The 20,648-nt window shown below is 45.1% G+C and overlaps 1 protein-coding gene across 1 annotated transcript in view; it reads left to right on the forward strand.

The window, feature by feature from the left end:
• Nucleotides 1-20,648, forward strand: part of AOAH (acyloxyacyl hydrolase) — an 81,971-nt gene that overhangs the window by 5,004 nt on the left and 56,319 nt on the right. Inside the window, exons 2-4 of the mRNA XM_075495435.1 lie at nucleotides 9,694-9,789; nucleotides 14,309-14,369; nucleotides 15,469-15,568. Of these exons, the coding sequence (XP_075351550.1) occupies nucleotides 9,694-9,789; nucleotides 14,309-14,369; nucleotides 15,469-15,568 (257 nt within the window). The remainder of the gene's footprint in view (nucleotides 1-9,693; nucleotides 9,790-14,308; nucleotides 14,370-15,468; nucleotides 15,569-20,648) is intronic.

Consider the following 20,648-nt stretch of genomic DNA (forward strand, 5'->3'; position numbering starts at 1 on the left):
CAGAGCGACGGGAGGTTTTGGAGAAAAACAAACACAAGCTATAAAGAAAGACTGAATAAATTGGAGTTAATTAGTCTAGAGAAGAAAAACTTGAGAAAAGACGTGATATCTGTCCGCAAAAACATTAAAGGGGTGATCCATTCTCCAGGTTCATAACAGCTATGGCAAGAAATAACAGAAATGGATACCAGTAAGGACGTTCAGGTTAGGAAGAAAATTTTCTAATGGTAGTGATAAGTGAGCACTGTCATCAGTTCCCGAGAAGGCTGTAGAAGACCTCATTAGAGATCTTACCAGCTCTGTGTCTATCCTGTCCCTTTGGAATGGCATGGATGCCATAGGTCAGCTGCTAGGGCAGAGGCTTGTGTAAGATGGCTTCTTCCAGGCCGGCTTTTCAGGGGTTCTGTGCTGTGACCGCGAGAACCATTTGCAAATAGCAGGGTTTATTTATTTTCTCCCCAGCAGTAGGCTGCCCTGCTCTTTTGGCGATTAACTTTGGCTGCCCTTTTTGGAATGAGACGATTAGTCAGGGAGCGCTCAATACAGCCGGACAGCAGTGCTTTCCATCTTCTTCGCTAGCGAGCGGAGATCCTGTGCGTCAGCAGCTGGGGAAGCAAATTTCCCCATCTTTCTGCTCGATATAATGCCATTCTCAGCAACCTTTGCAGGTCACCTCTTCCATTCACCCATGAACACATAATTCCTAGAGTATGAAGAAGCATGGTTTTGAAACATATTTTCAGCTCTGATTACATTAAAGAACGGATGTTTCCGAGCTTCCCAGCAGCGTAAAGTGCCGACCTCTACCTGTGTTGATTTGTGTGATAGTCAATGTCCTCAACAATTTGCCTCCGTCTAGCTGTGCCTGAGTGCAGGGATGAAATATGCCCTGCGGAGCGGCAGCAGGACCGGTGCCGTCTGGAGTTCCCAATAACTTCACACAATGGAACATGCCAAATGGAGTTGGAGGCTTTTAATAACTGCGCTCAGACAAAGTGGCTGTGCACATATTGTCTGGGGAGGCACCATGACAGAACGTATAATTTACAGCTCAATGAGTTCTGTAAAAAGGCCATGCCCAATATCAGTGTAGCACCACAATGTATTTTACTCTGAAAGGCTGGGAATCGACTTTGATTACAGCTAAACCAGTGCCAAGCCGCAGCACCTCTGTTCACTTCACCTACATTGCTCCGTTTACTCAGTGGCAAAATTTGGCCTCATGATCAGTAATAAATACCAAATTTGACCATAACGTTTTTTCCTATGATTACACTTTGGATAGGAAAACCGCAGGCATGTGAGTAGTACAATAGAGATACTAAAGCAGCTATTAAAATAGGAATATTTTCTACAGGGATTCATATTTCTCAGCAACTTCTGGCAAAAATTTCATCTTCAAAATCACCCCCAGTCTTACTGAAAGTTTATGGCCGTAAAAGGCAAGTATATCTGTTGATCACCAGAAAAAGGTGTGCTTAGCATACTGACATATATACATGTATGTGTGTGTAAATACACAATCGTATATATTTATATGTGCATTTGTAGACATGGGTAGTCTTGTACGTTTTACATTACTGTTGCTTGCCTTTAGTATAAGTTTTCTTTGACCATCTTATTTATTTAGTATTGGTTGTCTGTTTGGTTGCTGATGGCCACAACGTGTGTGCCTCCCACTCTTGTTCATACGTTAGCCTTATACAGAACTTCTGCTTATGTGTAAGGCAATCACTTTCAGTGGCTTTAGGAACTGTATATCTGAAACAAGTTTTGTGCATTCAGAATCTTAAAATGGTCAAACCTTTGTGACAAGGATGAAGTTACCCAGTTACATTAACTCCCCCTGCCACCATTCAGGCTTCAGTAAATGAATACCCTTTCCTGATTTGGAAAAGAGAAATATGTTAATGGCACGCATACACACACGGATTTTTTTCTATTAATTAATGCAGAAAGCATTTCCATTGGAAGTGCCTGGGGTTATAGATTTTGTTAAACAGGGCTCTTTAAAGTGTAATGTAGGAAACACTAGGGATACATTTGGCTGGCAGATATGGATACCAGTCTTCCACTAGATGGAAACTGAATGTTCTGTACCGGCATAACTGTATCAGAGTCTTCATTGGGCGTCTTAAGGAAACCATAATGAATGAATAGAGCAGTGGAGTCAGGGGTCTGAAGTGGCTCACTGCTATTGCCTGAGCAATGGAAATGATAATTGATATTCCAGGGTTTGCTGGTTTTGTTACAGAGCTACAATGCACTCAAAATACTGCTATATTGATATTAATATTTCAAAAATGTCTTTAGCCAGTATAATATATGTAATTTTATGCCCAGTGACAGGTTTGGTAATAGCGTACCATTTAGCATTTCCAAGATATTTTATGATGTTTAGCAAATTTAGCGGGAAAAGGTCTTGTATATGCCAACATATTTGAATATGGATACCTATAATTATATTCCATCACTTCAGTATCTCTATGAAATATGTTAACTCTGTAAATGGAATAGGGAGCAAAGTCTGAGTTAAAAGACTTTTACACTCAGATCCCTTTCTAAATTACCTTTCAAAACAACAAATCCTCTGGCTGTATATGGGAAAAGAACTATCCTAACTTTGCCTATACAGTTAAGTCATTTGAGCTGAACATTTCCCTGCTGGAATGAAATCTTGAGGTTATAAAGAGCTGTTCTTTGCAAGTATCAGCTCGGTGCTGAGAAGCAGTGAAAGAAGGCAAAATGGGTATTGCGAAATATTGGGAAAGGAATATGTAGTGAAAAAGAAAACATTCCTGACTTTGCATATCCATGGTCTGCCTGCACCTACCATACCCACGTGCACGTCCCCATCTCAGAGGAGAAAACCTTATTTCTTATTAGCTCCCCATGTGAATACTCTTACTTCAAACAGGAATGTCTTGTTCCAGCTTGAACTGGAACTGGAGTAGATGAATTCGGAAAGAGGTGTTTTTATGCCAGATCAACAACATCTGCACGAGGATTAGCAGTATCGTCTTTTGTAGACAGGCTCTGGGGACTCCTCATCTGTAGGCTTTAAGAGATGCGTTGGAGCCTGTGATCACCTACAAATGGAAGAAGCAAAGCATGTGTTTTGGGAAAACCTTCATCTTCTATATAAAACCAGGCATGTGATAGATGGGGTCATCTATTCAGCGGCTTGCTGCTGCAGGCAGATATTTGAGGCAGAGGTTTGCTGCTTCGCCAAGCGAGGCTCCGGCTCCTGCTCCACCGGGAGCGAGCAGGGTGACCACAGCCTGGCCAGCAGCATTTGCCGAGGGCTATTTGTATGCCAGACCACTTTTGGGGGCTTATTTCCTCCTTGTGCTCCAGAGGGTACGTTAATTTATGGCTGGGGAACAATGATATGGCTGGAGGGGCAAGAAGGATCTCCAGCACCCAGGAACGTGAGCAAAGGATGGCAAAGGAGGATGTGCCAGGTGCTAGAAATCCCATTTAACAGAGTTTTACTCAGACAAATATATCTACAAATCTGAAACTTAGAGAGGCAGCTTTCAGTATCCAGGCACTTCTTGACATCCTAGGTATAATTCTAATTATAGAGCCTTTCAAACGTGTGCGGCAGAAGTGGATTAAGTTAAATAGTCTGCTCAAACTGCCAGAGGCTTCACAGCTAAGAAATGAATTTCTCTAGCTCTGATTTTATTATTGGGGTATGATTTTTTTTCCCGAGCTTATTGGAAATGTCATTTTATTATTACACGCTATTTTCAAATACATGGAGAGAAGTATTTCCTGACATGTGAGTTTTCAGATTACTGCTGCTGAGCAAAACGGTTATGGTTTTCTCTTATCTCTTCAGAAATTAATAGCAGATGGGACAAACTATCACTAAAAGAGACAGGCATTTTATTAATAACAGAGTCTAGTTTCTAATGGCTGGTAGGCATTATAATACCAATGAATTTCTTCCAGAGAAAACATCCTTCAGCCTGTCAAGGCATTGAAACCTACTATTGAAGTGCGACAGCAGAGTCAACTTCTTGAAACTTGTTTCTAAAGAAAATCATGTGCAACTGTAAAAAATTTAGAGCTGTTTTTAACCTTTAATTATGAAGCCTATCTACATTGCCTTATATGTGCTCAGCTCATGATGAGAAATAAATGGCATCTAAATATCTACTAAATTAAAAGCAAACAATAGTTGCTAATGACTGTCTAGATCTGGAAGTGCTTTTCTATTGATGCCAGAGTATTAAAAAGTTTACATTCTCGCACACATCATAAGTAATTAAAGCAGTGAGATTTCTACAGTCAAAGACGGATGATTTCCCCCTGTCCTTTTTAGCTAACTATTTTCCATTTTTAGCCAGCAGAATTAAGACCCATTAAATGCTAGGATAACTGGTTGGCATTTCTGATGATATTTGGTGTGCAGGGAGATTTCTGTTCATTTCTTTGGCGGGTAGTGGCTTCTTATGCTGCAGCCAACAGTGAATTCCTTTTCTGCCACTAAATCCAGAGGAAGATGGCATATATGATTAAAAAGAGAGCAGGTTTGTAGTAGGAGCAAGGATAGTCTGAGTTTAATTTATAGACACTAACCTCTTGAGGTTTTACCTATAGCCCAACACAGGAGATAGGTTGTCCTAGAGGTTATAAATCTGAACTACTGGGGGGAGCATGTTTTTATCCAAAAAAATGGGGAGCCTGGGTGGGTTAGGCTCCCTGGACTACAGTGAGTCCCCTTAGACATTCCTCCTCCCTCCTGCCAGGGTTCAACCCTTTTCCTGAGTCATTTACAATCTCCAGCCCAAAAGCTGCTCCTGGTGACATCAGTCTAAATGAAAGGCTTTGAGGCCAGCAGAGCCCAAACATAAGCGGGCATCCCCCGGGACATGGCCCGTGGCGGGACAATAAGAGGTGCCAGCAGACCACGAGGAGTAAAGAGAGGTGGACCAAGGGCACCTGATAAAAGCCCAGGTAGATGGGGGAAACGGAGAGCAGATCAGCCGATGGCACGCATTGGTGGCACGCGTTCCCGGGGAGCGCCTTTCCCTCCAGAGGGCAGGAAGACTCCCCGGATTTGGGTCCAGAGACTTCAGCCACAGCACCTGAGGCTGAGGATGCCCCAGCTGGAACGGCAGACCCCTTTGAAAATTGTTCAAAACTTTCTTTATTGGCTTGTCCCCTGGAGCGTAGCGTTTTGTCTGGAATAAGTGCATTTGCGGGGGAGCATTTGAATAACCGAGGTGTGCTCTGCAGGTGCCCGAGGTGGGGAGGGTGTCACGGCATGACCAGAAGCATCCCCTCCGTGACAGTAAAGACTAGCACATTATGAGAGCAAACATTTTGAAGCTCAGCTCTGTGGGTTTTTCCCAAGTTGTCAGGCTATTATTATTGTTATTTATATTCATATAGCATCTAGTAGCCCAAGGTACTGCATTAAGTACTGCACAAACTCAGCAATGGCTCCGTTAATTCTCTTGTGAAGCAAATCTCCCTTTGGGCCTGGTTCGATAGACATAAAAGTGTCTAACTAACTGACTTAATCAACATGAAAAATTTCCATTTAATTGCTGGGAGACCGCTCCATGAGTAGGGTTACCTGCATGATTGTGTTTGTGATTAAGAATTCTGTTTCTATTTGGCATAGCTGAACCAAAAATAGCTTCCCCCCCCGCCCCGCGGTACTTTGAGAAACATGAGAGAGAAACTCACATCTTCAGTGGAGACTGTCGTCTTGTATAACAGAGGAAATGGAAAAACCAAGGGTATTTTTATCCTCAGCCCAACTTTTTGGATTTCGAGCACTCGGGCTGTTTGTCCATAAGCCCCTTTCTCTGCACCAACTCTACTGGAGGTGAGAAGATAAGGAAAATATGATAACGAAAATGAGAGTCATGGGGACGAGGGCTGAGTCAGAGAGAGAGAGGAGCCTCTTTGCACCCCCACCCTGAGACGAATCATTAGGCAGGCTGCTGAGCCTGCGCTTGGGCTGAACAACTCCATTTCAGTGCAAAAGCGGTGCACCGAGGTGCGGCAGGGCTGAGTGCTGCAGCCACAGGCAAGTTCTTGCCTTGTCTGCCGGGGAAGTCATGGGGCCACGTCGTAAGCTGGTCTCTCCCACTGCAAGAGGGTTGACTTGTGTCAATGTTTTTATCAGGCCAGCTTTTACATGGGAATAAAATCTCTCCTTGCAGCACTGGAGCCAACGTTTTTGCACCCGAGGATGCTGTAACTGAAAGCAGAGACATCGCGGAGGCTGATTTCTGCTCGCGCACGGAGCAGACCCGCCACGACGCAGGAAGCACGAGCCGCGGTGCAGGCGGCGGGGGGAGGCGGGCAGCGTCCCGCTCCCACCGGCAGCGGTTTGCAAGCTTCGCTGCGGCGGTGCACGGCACCCTCTGGTCCCGCAGAGGATGAAGGGGTGCCGGAGGCGGGAGACAGACTTTTAGAAAGCTGGACCCAGCCGGAGTCCCCCATTCCCGTGCTGCTTGGCGGGGATGCCCAGCATGCAGGGCGTGTGGAAGAGGCAGCCGGGTGCAGCCGGGACCAAGAGAGAAGGACCCTGTCCTCTCTGCAAAGTGTGCCGGCAGGCCCCGGCTGGAGGTGCAGGAGCGCTGGGTTACACAGCACAGGCAAAAAGAGCATCGTGTCTCTCTGCTGCAGTTGGTGACACTGTCAGCTCCCTGGCGTGACAGGTTACTGAGCCTCAGGGACGCGACATCCCAGATCCCGCTGGTTTTCACCTGCCCCCATGTCTGAGCTCACGCCTGTGCTTGCAATGGGGGCTTTTCCCTCGCTTTGCATCCAGGCTTGCAATTTCGTAGTCTGGTCAGGCCGTCCTACTCCTCAAGCCACATTGGCATCCGCTCCGTTGCTGTTGCCCACTTGCCCCTGGGCTCAGTTCTGCTTCAGCCCATGTTTTGGGGACCGTCTGCTCTCCCAGCTCCTCTGCCTGCTGAAGCATTTCCCGCTGCTAACAGTGCTAACCTCAGCATCTCCTGAGTTTCCTTCTTTCCTCCTTATCTTTACCCCTCATGGACTCCTGGACCCGTGTCTGCTAAGCACTGGCACATCCTCATTTATAGCTTCCTCAAGCTCCAGGTGCAAAAGAATGAGAAGTAAAACCACAAAAGCTGTGTCCTTTAGAAAATTTCAAAGCTAGCTCCTAGCTCCTTCCTCTCTTTCCGCTTGGATTCTTTTTTGTCTTTCTGACTTCTAGACAGCAAGATTGTTAGATGAAGGCCTGACCTTGGTAAGAGAAGAAAGGAGGGCAGAGAAAGAATATGTGGTTTTGTGGTTAAGACATCATTTTGGTCATTTAATTTTCCTGAGCCTCCATCCTCATGAATAAAACAGACATAGAAGGTGGGGGAAGGGTAGTTTTGGTTGTCTGTAGGTTGCTCATGTGTGTTAATAGTATGGCCTTGTAAGAAGCAAGTTATGCAATGCCTCTTAGGTGCGTTTCCAGCGTGTTTCAAGGGTGTGCACCGCCATCTCCGTGCTAAGCGATGGAGTCGGGCCAGTGTGGCTATGCCCACACTACCCTTGCAAATAAGCCAGGGTCTGTTTTCTGTCTCTGGGGCCGTGCAGGGCATGGCTTGCACCCAAACAGCTGAAGTCTCTTGCACCCCTCAACTCCCCCCCCCCGCCCCGACTGGGTGTTCTCACCCAAATGTGCTCTGGGGACTGGTCCCGGGCACAAGCACAGGCATAGGACAGGGTAAGGCTGGGCTAAGGCACCTGCTAGTGGTTAAACAGGGGCCAGATGGCCCTGGGCTGTTCTTCCAGCCCAAGTCCTGAGCATGCTTTACCCTCCAGCTTGGATGTCCCTTTCAGTTTTAGTTTGGGTGTTTATTATTCTGCCTTTTTTTTTTCTTTATGAGCTATTGTGTTTTAATTAACTGTTAATTCCTTGGGCTAGCCTGTGGCTATTTTTGGGGGGGGGGCAGGGAGGGGAGGGAAGAAGGAATGGCTTGCTTCAGAGTTTTTTCTTGGTGGTATCCATCTCCATTTATTCTCCTATTCTTTTACGCTGTCTGGAGATAATGGCTCTTAGCATGCTTTATAAATCATTCTGCAGAGGACTTTGAGTGAGTGTTTTATTTAATAAGTATGGAGAAGTGGGCTTTTATCCCTGCAAAAGAGGTGGCAAGTTCACTGTAATTTCCACTGGATTACTGTATTTGGGGTAGAAGGAATAATAGAAGACTCAGAGATATTGGTCTTACAGCAAGTTCCAATTGTATTACCTCCTCTTTGACGTGCTACTTGATCCATAGGAGCATCAAAGGTATTTACGTTGAAAAACAGCACTTTGATTTAATAGCACATAGGCAGGGGTACTTGGAAGGAATTTAAAAGCTCACTTTGAAGAGCTGTGCCAGTCTGAAAACCTGAACCTTAATGCTCTTGGGCTTTGGAAAAATGTGGACCTGCAGCCACATCCAAATGCTGCAGCTCACCTCCATTTCTAGACTGTGTCAGAGCGAGGCCTGAGAGCTGAGATTTCTCGCGGAGGGGAGGAAACAGGGTTCAGCTACAGGGATTTCAAAGAGAAATCCTTATCTAGACTGCTGGAAACTGGCATCCTGGCTCCTTGTCTCCTGGCTGCCTGGGATACCCACCTCTCTTTACACAGGCTCTAAGTCTAGGCAGGGACCTCACTCTGGCTGCCAGGTCTGACTATATTGATCAGACTTTGCATCACCAAACGGGGCTTCTTTATAAAATGGTGAAGCCACTGCAGAAAGAGAGAACACAATGCTGGCCTACAGCCGTTTAAAATCGACTTGAAACGAACCACTTATGGTCATCATGTGGATTTTGAACGATTGCTATGTGGGGATCACATCGAACCTAATTCATCCCCAAAATATCAGAAAAAGTGCTGCACATCTCAAGAAAGGCTTCACTACAGTGTGCAAGTTCTTGGGTCTCAGCCACGGCTAGTCCAAGGAGCAACTAGGCTTTAGCCCTGCTTGCACTCAGATTAGTGATGAGAAATAACCAGCCTTGTAGGTCGTAGGAAATGGTTTTCTTCCCCTTCTCAGAGAAGGAGAGCAGAATGAACCCTGAAGATGTTTTCGCTTTAGCAAATGCGTAGCTGGGCCCAGCAGCCCTGTGCATGCCAAGCACTGCTGGGCTTCAGAGGAAAGCCTGTGAAGAAATGATGCCATGGATGCTTTGTGGTGGTCAGCACATATGTCTGCTTCGTGACATCTTTTCTGCAGGCAGTCACACCCATTTGTTTTTCAGTTTCGGTAGCTCTCTGTGTGGCTTGTGTGGAGAGGTATAGAAGTCCTATCAAAGACAGACATATGCCTTTTTTCTTGCGAGAAATAACAAGAGAGCAGGTGGCCAAGCAGGCAGTTGTAACAGTGGCCGTCCCCCTGGCTCCTTCATTTTCATCCTTGAAAGGATGGCAAATCGTTTTTCAGGAGCAACATCCAGTGCTGTAAAAGCCAGGCTGTTCTGTGCACTCCTCTGGCATTGGCACCCCTCTGTGATAACTTACAGGTTTTGAATAAAGAGAGAAATTCACAGATTTTATTTATTTTTTTTCCCCTTGAACACTCAACTGCCATGGAGCATCTCAAGAAATGAAATGCCCAATGATGCCTGAAATACTTCTATGGCGCGGGGTGCTTCATCACACTTTGCAGGTAACCATATTCGCTCTTTTTATTTGTTTGTTTGAAGGATGCGTGCTTGTGGTGTCTGTAATCGAACAGCTTGCACAGTGGCACAACAGTACAGTAAAGGCAGCCATGGAGAGACTGTGCGACTACATACCTGGTAAGTACCAAATAATATGCCATATGTTATGTTGGTACCGCTGTATTTCTCTGTTAATTAAAAATTCACACGCGGAGTCTGAAAAAGCTTTATCCACTTCTCGTGCAGTATCTCAAATGTATGTAGCTGACAGATAGCGAGGTGCTATTTGCAGGGAAGTCGGTGGCGTGGCTCATTCGGCTTCAGAGCCGGGATTTTGTCCCAAAGTTAGAGTGAATGGGGCTGTATTAGGCCCGCAAGCGTGTGATCACCAACACATGCAGACCCCTTCCCTCCCTTTTTCTTCGCTTTGTCTCTTTGTTAACAGCTTAAGAATAGATTCACTGTATTCCCAACTGCTCCTCTTTCTTGTTGATATGGGTCTTTATAGCAACTGTGAAGGTGAAAATGTTTTCAGCAGGTATAGGGAGCCGCTATTATGAAATCTCAAAAATGAGCTGAGGTTGACAGGTGTAAGATGTGAGCATTTGGTCTGCACAGAAAACCTATTGAAATGTAACTGATGATACGAATTTCAAAAGCCATAGTTATTCCATACGAATGTATGTAGACTCCCCTTTCTCTGCCCCTTATTTGATCTGCCCAAAGGAGCTTAGCTGTCCAAATGCACATCCCTAAATAGAGAACAGTTTGAATGCCAGAATAGCTTTGTGCCTCACAGACCAAGCCTATAACTATTTAAGTAACTAGATCTCACATTCATGATATCTTTTTAACATTACGAATGTAAAAAGATGGCTTAGGATCCTTCATTAAAAAGTCCTTTATATAGGAGTTCACAAATTGTATCTCTGCGAAACCACCTTGCTCTGTAGGCCCTAGTTTCACAGAAGATGCGTGTAGAATATTAATTCCCCCCTTTCCAAGAGAGGATTTCCCAATGCAGGATGGGGCAGGGAGGTAATTGCTGGGATTCATTCATTGATAGAATGACGCTTATCTGATTTCTATTCCATAAGTCATATCCTCAGTGTTTTAAATTACAGGCACATAACCATGAAGTTACAATTAGAAGCGCTGATCCTGCTATTAAAATACAATTTTCTTCTCTAAAATATGACATGCTAGCTCTATGTTCATGATTCACTCAGTGGACCTTGTTCCACTGACATGTCAAGATATTTCTTTTCAGCTGCCATTCTTTACACACATAAAATCCTGTTATCCCTTTGGTTAAATCTGTATAATCCACTTACCTTCTATGAGATGCATGGCTACACCCAATAGAAAAAGATTGACCCTGAACTTGAAAGAAGTGAAAAATCCTATGGATTGTGTGGGAGCTACAGTGTAACCTGATTTATCCTCTCCCGGGAGGTGAACGCTGCAGCCCAGCAGGAATCAACAGCTTCCTCCTGCTGCTTGAAACAATAGAAAAGCTTTGGATGCTCACGAGGAGCAAACCTACTAAAGCAGGCCATGCCATTTCACCTGAAGGAACAATTTCATTATTATACACATGCCGACAGCTGATTGCAAGAATTACAGCAAGAAATCAATGGCAATAGGGCTTTTCCTAGGGCAAAAAAGGGAATAAGAACTCGTGGGTTTTTTAAGGGTCTCCTGTAATTTCAATTACAATGAAGTTGGGGTTGGATCAAGCCTTCAGGAAGTTATATGATGTTCAAGAACAAAAAATGTTTAGAGAAGAAGAGAGAAAAATTCAGTCCCTGTCAATCCCACTCACTCCCATAGGCTGCGTAGAAAACACAACCGCATCCTTATTTGTATGGAAATATTTGCAACGTGTGTGATTCCAGCGACATGGCCAATAAACCTATGAACATAAGAACAGTAACACAATGAGTGAAGAGGGCTCTTGAGCAGACAAAAAGGCCACGTCTGGGGGAATGGGCAGTATTTACAGAGTAAGAGATGTCGTTAGCAAGAATGTATGTTTACCAGGATACTGGCTGTCTGCCTGATGAAACAGAGGTGCCTGATACCCAAAATGTGCTTTGAGACCATTTGCCTCCAGCGTTGCCTCCGAGTCATGCTCTGCTTCTGTGTTGGCCACTGCTGTGTAAACACCTTAGAGCTCAAGTGGAAATGGCAACTTGATTAATACCATCTGTCTTGCAAATATTTATCCTGAGATTCAGCCAGAATTTGTGTTTCTAGGACTATGAAGCTATAGAGGAAAACTTTCTGGATTTTTATCACATAAGAACAGGGCAGTTCAGGGGATCTCTTTTACCTGAAGCTGGGCAGAAGCAAGTATACTCTAACTTTTCTCTAAATTTCCCAGCATTTAGTTTGGTTTAAGCTCTTCTCTCGCCCCTGAACACTCAAAGTTATTAATAATTTTCTCTCTCTCTCTCTCTTTCCCTCCTTTCGGACTCATGCAGCTTCTTCCTAACAGAGCTTTCTCTTTGCAATATTCTCTCCTTGTGTGTGTTAGCAGAGCCGGAGGTTTGTGAACGCATGAATGCAGGCTGGCTCAGAGGGCAAGTCCTGTAAACACTGCCCGTGGCTTGGGTCTGTTTTGCTGGAAGCCAAAGCCTGAATGGCATCTATATCTTCCAAGAGGACTCTATGTATTCAACAATAATTTTATGTTATTGCTGTTCTTTTTGCCACCCATCATTTGTTATGCCATGGGGTAATTACATGTCAAGCTTCCTGTATGTGTAAGGAAATCAGCGCCTAGAAATCAGTGTGACCGGCAGACCCTCAACATCAGCTCCCCAGAGCTGATGGCCAGCCAAACCCTCCCCTCCTTGCAGCCGCCAGTACAGGTTACAGCAGCCAGCTGGCTCCTCCAGGGCCAGAAACGTTATGGAAACCAGCTGGTTTGGGAAACTCATAAGGAGACCATCGCCTGCAATGCACCAGGGAGGTGTTGGGAAAGCCAGCCACCTTCTCCTGCGGGCTACTATAGGGAGACAGGTGCCCCGCGGGCAAGCCTCATCAGAGGGTGTTTTAATCAGTGATGATACCAAACGCAGGGTTATTGATGTCTACGATGTCTTTCTTTTTAGGTGAACAAGAATAAAATCTAATTCTAGCCAGGAGACCAATTTTTAACTTGCAGATTGCTTCTAAAGAGCCAACAGAGAGGAGTTATGTGGCAAAAGAGGCAAAGAAATGAAGCTAATAACTTGATTGAAATAAAACACCTGGCATGGGATAAGAAAAATCAGCTATTGTAGTTACAGAAGCTGTCTGCAACACCCTATGAGTAGGAGGGTGTTGAGGAAATTATCTTTTAATTCCCTGCTATGCCTTTCTGGTCCCAGTTCTTCTTTCTTGGGCACAGATTGCCAGCCGCGGTGTCTGCAGCCCTGGCAGGGGAGCAGCTGTGGGAGCGGGAGCACACCCACGCCCGCTGATGGAGTCGGTGCTGCGAGGTTTTGTACCCTGCCCGGAGCAAAACTACCCGCCTTGTATGCAGCAGACCCCTGGCCCTGGGTGTGTCCAGCCTGACACTGGTTAAAATTGAATATTCAGCCGAAAGTTGGAGGGAAGCGGCTGTTTTGGGGGTTTCTAAGGCTTTTCTTTGGGGAAGATGAGGATACTCTATGTTTTCTTCCCGAAGGACAGATAGTTACCTGTTTAGGTAATGGAGGTGCAAGAGGAAGCGACATCTCTCAATAATTTCAGGAATTGCAAGTTTGTTGTCACTGCACTTGTATGAACCTGCCTTTTCATGACTTTTCACAACATCACCCTTGCTGAAACAAGGCCTGACACCTCCTTTAAAGGGTACGTGCATGGTTAACCAGCTCTCATCTGTTCAGGCCAAGAAACAGTCGATTTTCCTTCATGGGAACTATCAGACCAGTGCTACCATCATGCCCTACCTGTACTCAAACCCCCTGTCTCTCCCGCAAGTGTCTTTGCTCAGGTGTGGGGACCACTTTTTTTTACAATACCTTAAAGAAATCTTTGATGAGCTGTCTTCTGGAAGGTGTAGAGGGCATGCTTCACCCAGATTAAAGCAAGCCACCTGAGCCAGCATCCCAAAAAGGCACACAGCTGCAGACTGTGGAAGGAAGCCAAATGAAAAGTGCCAAATATTTGTTTGAATGCAATCACTCCTGCTCTACACAAAACATAGTCTCTTAACTCGCACAAACCCCCAGAAACTCCGAGGCAGCTCTAGCAGTAGCATCAAGCCCTACATCACTTTCTGCACTTTGATTTATGTATTTGTTTTCTTTCTTCTTGCAAACCTTCCAGGCTGTTTGTTTAAACTGCTTAGAAGACATGTATGATTTCTGTGGCATGTATGATTTCTTTCGACTTTTCCATGATGCCATATTCAGAACATTTAACAAATGCAAGTCATCCTTTCTAGTCTTTATCATGTGCCTTGCCTAAAGACAGAGAAGGGCTTTAGGCAAGGTTAGGAATTCAGGTTTTCCCATTTTCTGGTGCTATACTGAGGTCACAGATTCACACACCTTCCCCTAAGATAAATCAGCATTCACCTTAATGAACCAACTCCTGCTGTATTTTGACTGTATAAAACCAGTTTCACCATACTTAAATACTTAAAAAAAATCGTGTTTTCTAGAAAAACTGCAAGGTTTCTGTTACGTACTTGCTGAACTTTACGGACCACACATAGCTGAACTGTAAGTATTGCTGCGTCCTCTCAGGTCTTTGCTTAGTTTGTTCTTGACATGTACAGCTGTGCTGTCAGATTGAAGTGCAGGGGTTTCATTCTTAAAATCACGTTGTTATTATTAAAGCAGAGATGCTTGAGAGTGATTCTGGTTTGGCATTTGGCATAGCTGTTCCTGAGTGAATAAATACAGGCTGCCACTGGTAACCATTTTCATACTCCATTTGAATCTCAGATCAGGCCCACCTGATGTAATTACCTTTTGAAATTCAGCTCGTTTGGCTGAGGGAGGAATTTGAATAACTCGGGTGTGCGAGACAGGTTCTACACAGTCACACTAGTGTAATACTTGGCTCTTGCTTTCCCTTCTACCTTTAATCAAGCTTTCTAATTGTCAGCCCCTACATGCTCTCAGCCCCGACCTTGATACACACTCTTGGGGAAGCCTACTAAGTAATGTAAGTGATTAAAAAAATAAAATGTAGGTCATTTTATTCCTCTTTGAAAGTTCTTAGTTTAATTAACAGAGCTTTTGCTAGACCTTCTTCCTCCCTAGGGTTATTATTTTTATTTTTAAAACTAGCCAAGGGACTGCAAAGTGCTTACAGGACTAAGAAGTGCTATAATCAAACAATTTAATTCCTGATTAGCCCAGGGGTGTGTCCCAAAAAGAAAGAAACAATCCTAGCACTTGTGCTTGGTGATTAAAGGCTAAGGATCTTTGAAGGATTTCTGGTTATTTTCTTGAGTTAATGACTGAACATTCATATGTGCCAAATTGCATATGCATTAACTTTAACCTTTACATCTTTGTCAGACTTATGATTGATTAAAAAATAGAACAGTCGTAATGTATTTGATTCAGGTGCTGCATACAAAGCACGGTGCTTTTTCATCATCCTGGGATCCAATTTTAAATGCTGAGTAGGGTGCCGTGGCAGAAAATCGTTAGGACCCAACGTTGTACTGAGCAGCGATTACGGGCCACAGTGAAGCGAGCTGAGGTTATTGTTTGGCGTTGGGGAGATTTAGCTTCCCATGGAAATAGCTTCTACTTTCAAGCACTCAGAAGAACATAATAGTCTCTGTTTTTGCACCATTTCCTTTAGCATAGACAGGGAAATGAATGCCGATGTGGTCTGCCATTCCTTGAAGCTGTGTAAACAGGATCCAGGACAAATGCTGTGTCATCTCTACTCTCCTCCAAAGGTGAGTTGGTTTTCCACTTTTTTCAGAGCTACAGATTGTGGAAGGTCTTTTAAGCTGGAACTGAACAGTATGGAGACTTCCAGTGCATGTGCATTGTCTGGGAAATAAACTTCAACATTCTGAGCGTGGACATTTTTAGAAAATGTCTGTTTGAATGAAAGGTACATAACACACTTTAGCTGTGTGGAGCATCAACAACATGGTTGTCAGAGAGCGGGAATTACAAGGCCAAATTCTCTTGTACCAGTCCGGGCCAGAGAAGAAGAGTAGGGAAGATAAAATCTTGCTTTCTCCAGACTTTATTGTTAAGCAGTACAATAACCCCAAACCAGATACACAGCTGAGGTTCATCTCTACCACCGCGTTACCACGGCATGACGAGTTATCCCCGCGTTGCCTGATCTGCTGTGGCAGCCGGTGTAGGCACTAGTTACCCGCTGCAAACGCAGGGCTATTTGACTTGGATTAGTCTGCAGTGCAAGAGGTTTAAGCTAACGTGCATAATCTTTTGCCACAGGCTGGAAACATACTGAGTTACCACCGCTTTTTTGACGTACAGTTACTTGCTGTGCAACAGTAACTTGATTGCATGTCCCAGACTTTTGCTACTCCGACACATACGTATCTGCATAGGTGTCTAAACAGATACAGTTTGTTTTGGGATTTTTTTGGTTGTGTTTTGTTTTTTTTTTTTTTTCCCAGTCATCATGCAGCCCAGGTCACGCTAAAACCTGTGAGTGATGGTGGTTGTTTGGCAGTGTCGAAAAGCAAGTAATTCACTTAGGCATCTATTTTTGTAAATCTTTTTCCCTGCATCTGGATGGATAAAGACATGTTTGGTTTCTACAGGTTTGCATAAGATGTTTTACACAGGGCCTTATCCAACAGCCATTGAAATGAGTCAGAGCCTTTTTACAGGCTTCGGTGAGCTGTGGTTCATCTCCAAGATGGATTTAGTTCTGCTAATATTAAGACCTGGAGAAACACTTGCCTTCCAAGAATGGCAGTAACATTTGTTTTATAGCAGGTGTGCGTCCCATATGACTACTATGCTCCATGCTATGCCAACATAGAGATATATGGGTGCGCAACCAGGCAGGGGTGAAAGAAGACGAGTGCAGGCAGCAGAGAGGGCCCACACTGACTTGACTTAACCAGGATGTTGCCCAAACTTCATCAAACGGGTTCCTTCAAAAATCCTGCATCTGAACTGGTAAAACAGTTCATAGGTCCTTCCACCCTTCCCCAAGGTCCATCAGAGCTACCCTATTGCAAGCTCTCCCTTAATAATTGCCAGGTCTTTGCTCACCCCACAAACATTTGTGAGTCTCCAGCACTTTCTGCCCTGGTAATCGCATGGTTTTTTCCCCTCCTCTGCGCTTGTAACAGCAGCAGAGACCCTGTCAGTGACCCAGTGACTGTGGGGCATTTTTTTTTTTTTTTTTTTTTTTTTTAAATCAGGAGTCCTGAAGGTAATGTTGAGAGTACTGCAAAGGCTGGCAGGCTCCCGCAGCCCCCAGGGTAGCCAGTCACCCAGGAGGCCAGCAGGAGCTGCAGCAATGGTGGCTGCACGTGCACCGCGCTGCCAGCCCGAGTTAGATTTTCATATGGACTTACTTGCTTGTGTAGGGGAATAAAGAGAAGTAGAAATTACCCTGCACCCTGACTTCTGCCGATGGCAGAAGTGCAAGGTGCCTCTGGGAGTGAAAGAGGATGCAGGCAACGAACTGCACTTAAAGAGAGGGATGGATTTCTGTGGCTGCACAGTGAGCTAGGCTAACGAGTCTGGAGAGAGCGGCTGTTTAAACTGAAGTGGCTCCTGTGCAGAAATTAGATCTGTGGTGAAATGCTTGGCCTGTCAACCAGAGGGGACAGGATGCCACTCGTGGGGTTGCTGTCAAATCTTTGGTTAGCTCTTTCCGTCTCTCAGAGCAGGTCTGGGACCAAGCTGTTGACTCCTTCCACTGGCAGCGACAGCTCCAGTGACTGCACTTTCTGCAAGGAAACAACTGAAGATGGGGGGGGTTGTTTTGTTTTTAAACAAAATTTGGACTCTCATTCACATGGCCTGGAGACTGTCCCTCTGAGTGAGTGTCTCAAGCAAACCCTCTCCCTTCCAAGTGGTAGTTAAATCTCTTTCTGTCAAGTTGTATTTGTTTCACACCAGGAATAAGGGAATTCCACCAACAAAATGATTTTTTTACCCCGACTGTGCCCTCCTTTTTAGCTCACCTGGTGCCCTGAGACAGCGTGAGGAGGCTGGGGGAGATGGGAGGAGAAGAGCGGTGCTTAGGGTTCATGCTCAGGTGGTTGATAAATTGCCCACAGTAACTCTGTGACAAGTCAGACTGAGTAAAGATGAATTATGGGTGAAAAAAATTAATATACAGTCAGAGACACAGATGCATAAAATGCCGTTTACCTCACATTTGCTTCTTTGGTTTGTAATTTGATTGATCACTTCAGTTATATGAGCCTGCAAATGTTGGCTCAGTCCCCTGCCAAGTGTTTGAACAAGACTTTAATACTAATGACTGTTTTGTTCAACTCTATTGATTTTCAGGTACTTCGTTTATTCATTTAGACTTTTGGATGCCCATTTTCCCAGAATTAGTATCATATTTGTACTGGCGAAGGGAGTAAGATAAATATAGAGTTACTTGCTCTTATAAGGCAGTATAATGTTCAGGTTTTAATTGTCTTTAAGGTGGCAAATATCAACATGTAGCTGCTTTTTCAGTCAATAGTTTATTTTGTTCTGTTTCTGTGATGTTGCTCTAGTGAGATGGTGTGTCTCGAGGAGGGAAGAGCCCCTGCTTCAGAGGCCTTGCAAACTATCTACACAATGGAGACACTGCGAGCCGAGTAAATGACACGTGCGTTATATTACATACTTCCCTGGACTCTGACAAATTAGCTCAAATTAATTTTTTTGCCAACCTGCCTGGAGCCATTAGCACTCTGCGATTATTCTAGGAGACAGGGCTCTAATTATGAATCAAAAATATTGCTCCATTCACAGGGAGCGCAATGCTGTCAGCACGGAGCTGGAGGAGGAGAGCATCTAACCTGGGCGAGGGCGGCTCCGTTGTGGGGGCTCCCCGGGGGCTTGGGCGAGGTGGGCTGCCCCGCTGGTGGGCAATTGCAGGAGCAGACCCCTGATGTTGGTAGGGAAGAGTGAAAGGGCCACTTGCAGCTCCTGGATCTGGTGATCCTGCTCGCGTGGCTGTGCGAGCAGATGTCACTCGTAATGGGGTCCTGTGAGCCCCTAATTGCCACCAGTGGCCCGTAGAGCAGAGCCTGGGCCAGGGCTGGAGGTGCAGGTGGATGTGCATGTGTAGGCTCTCCCGCTGCATGTTTCTTGCCCATCGAGAGGTTCTCCTCTACCCTTAGTATGAGGGTAGCAACACTGGGGACTCCTTCAAGTCAGGAGGCAAAATAATACGGCACATCAGAAGTGTAGGCTTACCATAGGTCGCTGAAAACTGGGCAGTATCTAAAGCTGCTGTAATATGCCTTGTGGTTTAAGCTACGCCAACAGCAGATACCCTAACATCAGCTGCAGCACTGCTCCAAAACGCTGTCGGTGGGTACAGGTATCCAAGCTAGCTGGTTTAGGATGACTGGGTATTTTTTTAGTCAAAGAAGTTTATCAGCTCACAGGGTGGAGGACTTTCTGCACCAGGTTCTGTGGTGCAGGGACGACCCTCTAGTGAGCGAAAAGGGCTGAAATAGGGTGAGGGCTTTTAGGCACTGCCTACCAAGCTCCCCTTCTGGCCCCGGGAGGGAGCAGGTTTGCAGAAGATTATTCTCAGCTTGTCTCTAGATTGTTTTAAGCCAGCTGGCCTGTTCAGTTAAATGGCAATACTTTAATTGATTTTGTTGGGGCCAGAATAATGGCTCGACTTCAGCACTGGAGTCCTGCTGCTGGCAATCTCTTAAACGGTCTGTGTTGGAAGGAGCTTATACTCTTCTTTCTGCCTTTCAGAGTGCCTCTTCTGTGCCCCATCACTTTTCTGCTCCGGATTATTAGAGACCTTGTGGCTGCAGATTTTAGCTTAATCTCCAGTAGCAGGATTTTGCTGGGAGTCATCTTACATCAGCAAAAATATACATATTTATGCTAATGTCATTTTATCTTACCAAAATAAGCTTCATTGCCACGAGCACTCATGCTGGTTCATGTCTCCTCTATCAGGTCTTTCACTGACTTTGTAAAAAGCAAAAGCCACCTCCCTCATGGACATTACTGTGGCCAGTCTGCTCTTTGACAAAATAGAAGCCAACCAATTTTGGCTGGGAAAAAGAAACCCTTTGGGATTTCATAAAATAAAAATACTCCCACTATTTTCTCTCGTTCCTCTTTCTCTTCCAGTGAAAATGTGTACTGCTTCCCGGGAGGTGAGGCAGAACAAATGCCGGGGTGGGAGTGCTTCTGCATTCCTGGTAAGAGCAGGCTGCCAGCCAAAGGTAGACCTTGGGGCTGGGACCCGTTTCCTTCTGTTGAGGCCACAGGCTGTAAAGCAAGCATCTGGGAGGCAGGCTAGGTTCCTGGGGAGCAGGGTGTCCTCCTTTTAACCTTTCTTTTTGGAAACAGGTAAAATCTACTGAAATGTGAGTTGTTTCTGCTGCAGTCAGAACCGAGCCCTGAAGAAACAACCTATAGACAAGTGATAGCAGAAGGCACAGTTTGAGCACTAGTTCTTCCTCTTTCACTTGTTTCTCACCATTTCCCCTGCTCCTCTTCACTGGCAGAAAATAAAATGCAAAAAAAAAAAAAAAACCACCCAACCAAAAAACCAAACAATCCCCAAAAAACAAACCACACAACCCCGACCTTCCACCAAATAAACTCAAAGAAAACAGGGTGAGACAGGGTTTGCAGGGTGCTGCGTGCAGCTGTGTCATACCAATGCAGAAGCTACTCCAGGCAGGACCCCTGAAAACAAGTCTGGGGTGACCTACGGGCACAGCGGCATTTGGGGTGGGAGGCTGGCAGACAAAAGCGTGAGGACAAGGAAGCGTCGCTCGTGGATGCTGACTGTGTTTTGCCGAGGCAAGCTAGAAAAAGTAAATCAAA

Source organism: Mycteria americana, chromosome 2, assembly GCF_035582795.1.
Source record: "Mycteria americana isolate JAX WOST 10 ecotype Jacksonville Zoo and Gardens chromosome 2, USCA_MyAme_1.0, whole genome shotgun sequence".
NCBI lineage: Eukaryota > Metazoa > Chordata > Aves > Ciconiiformes > Ciconiidae > Mycteria > Mycteria americana.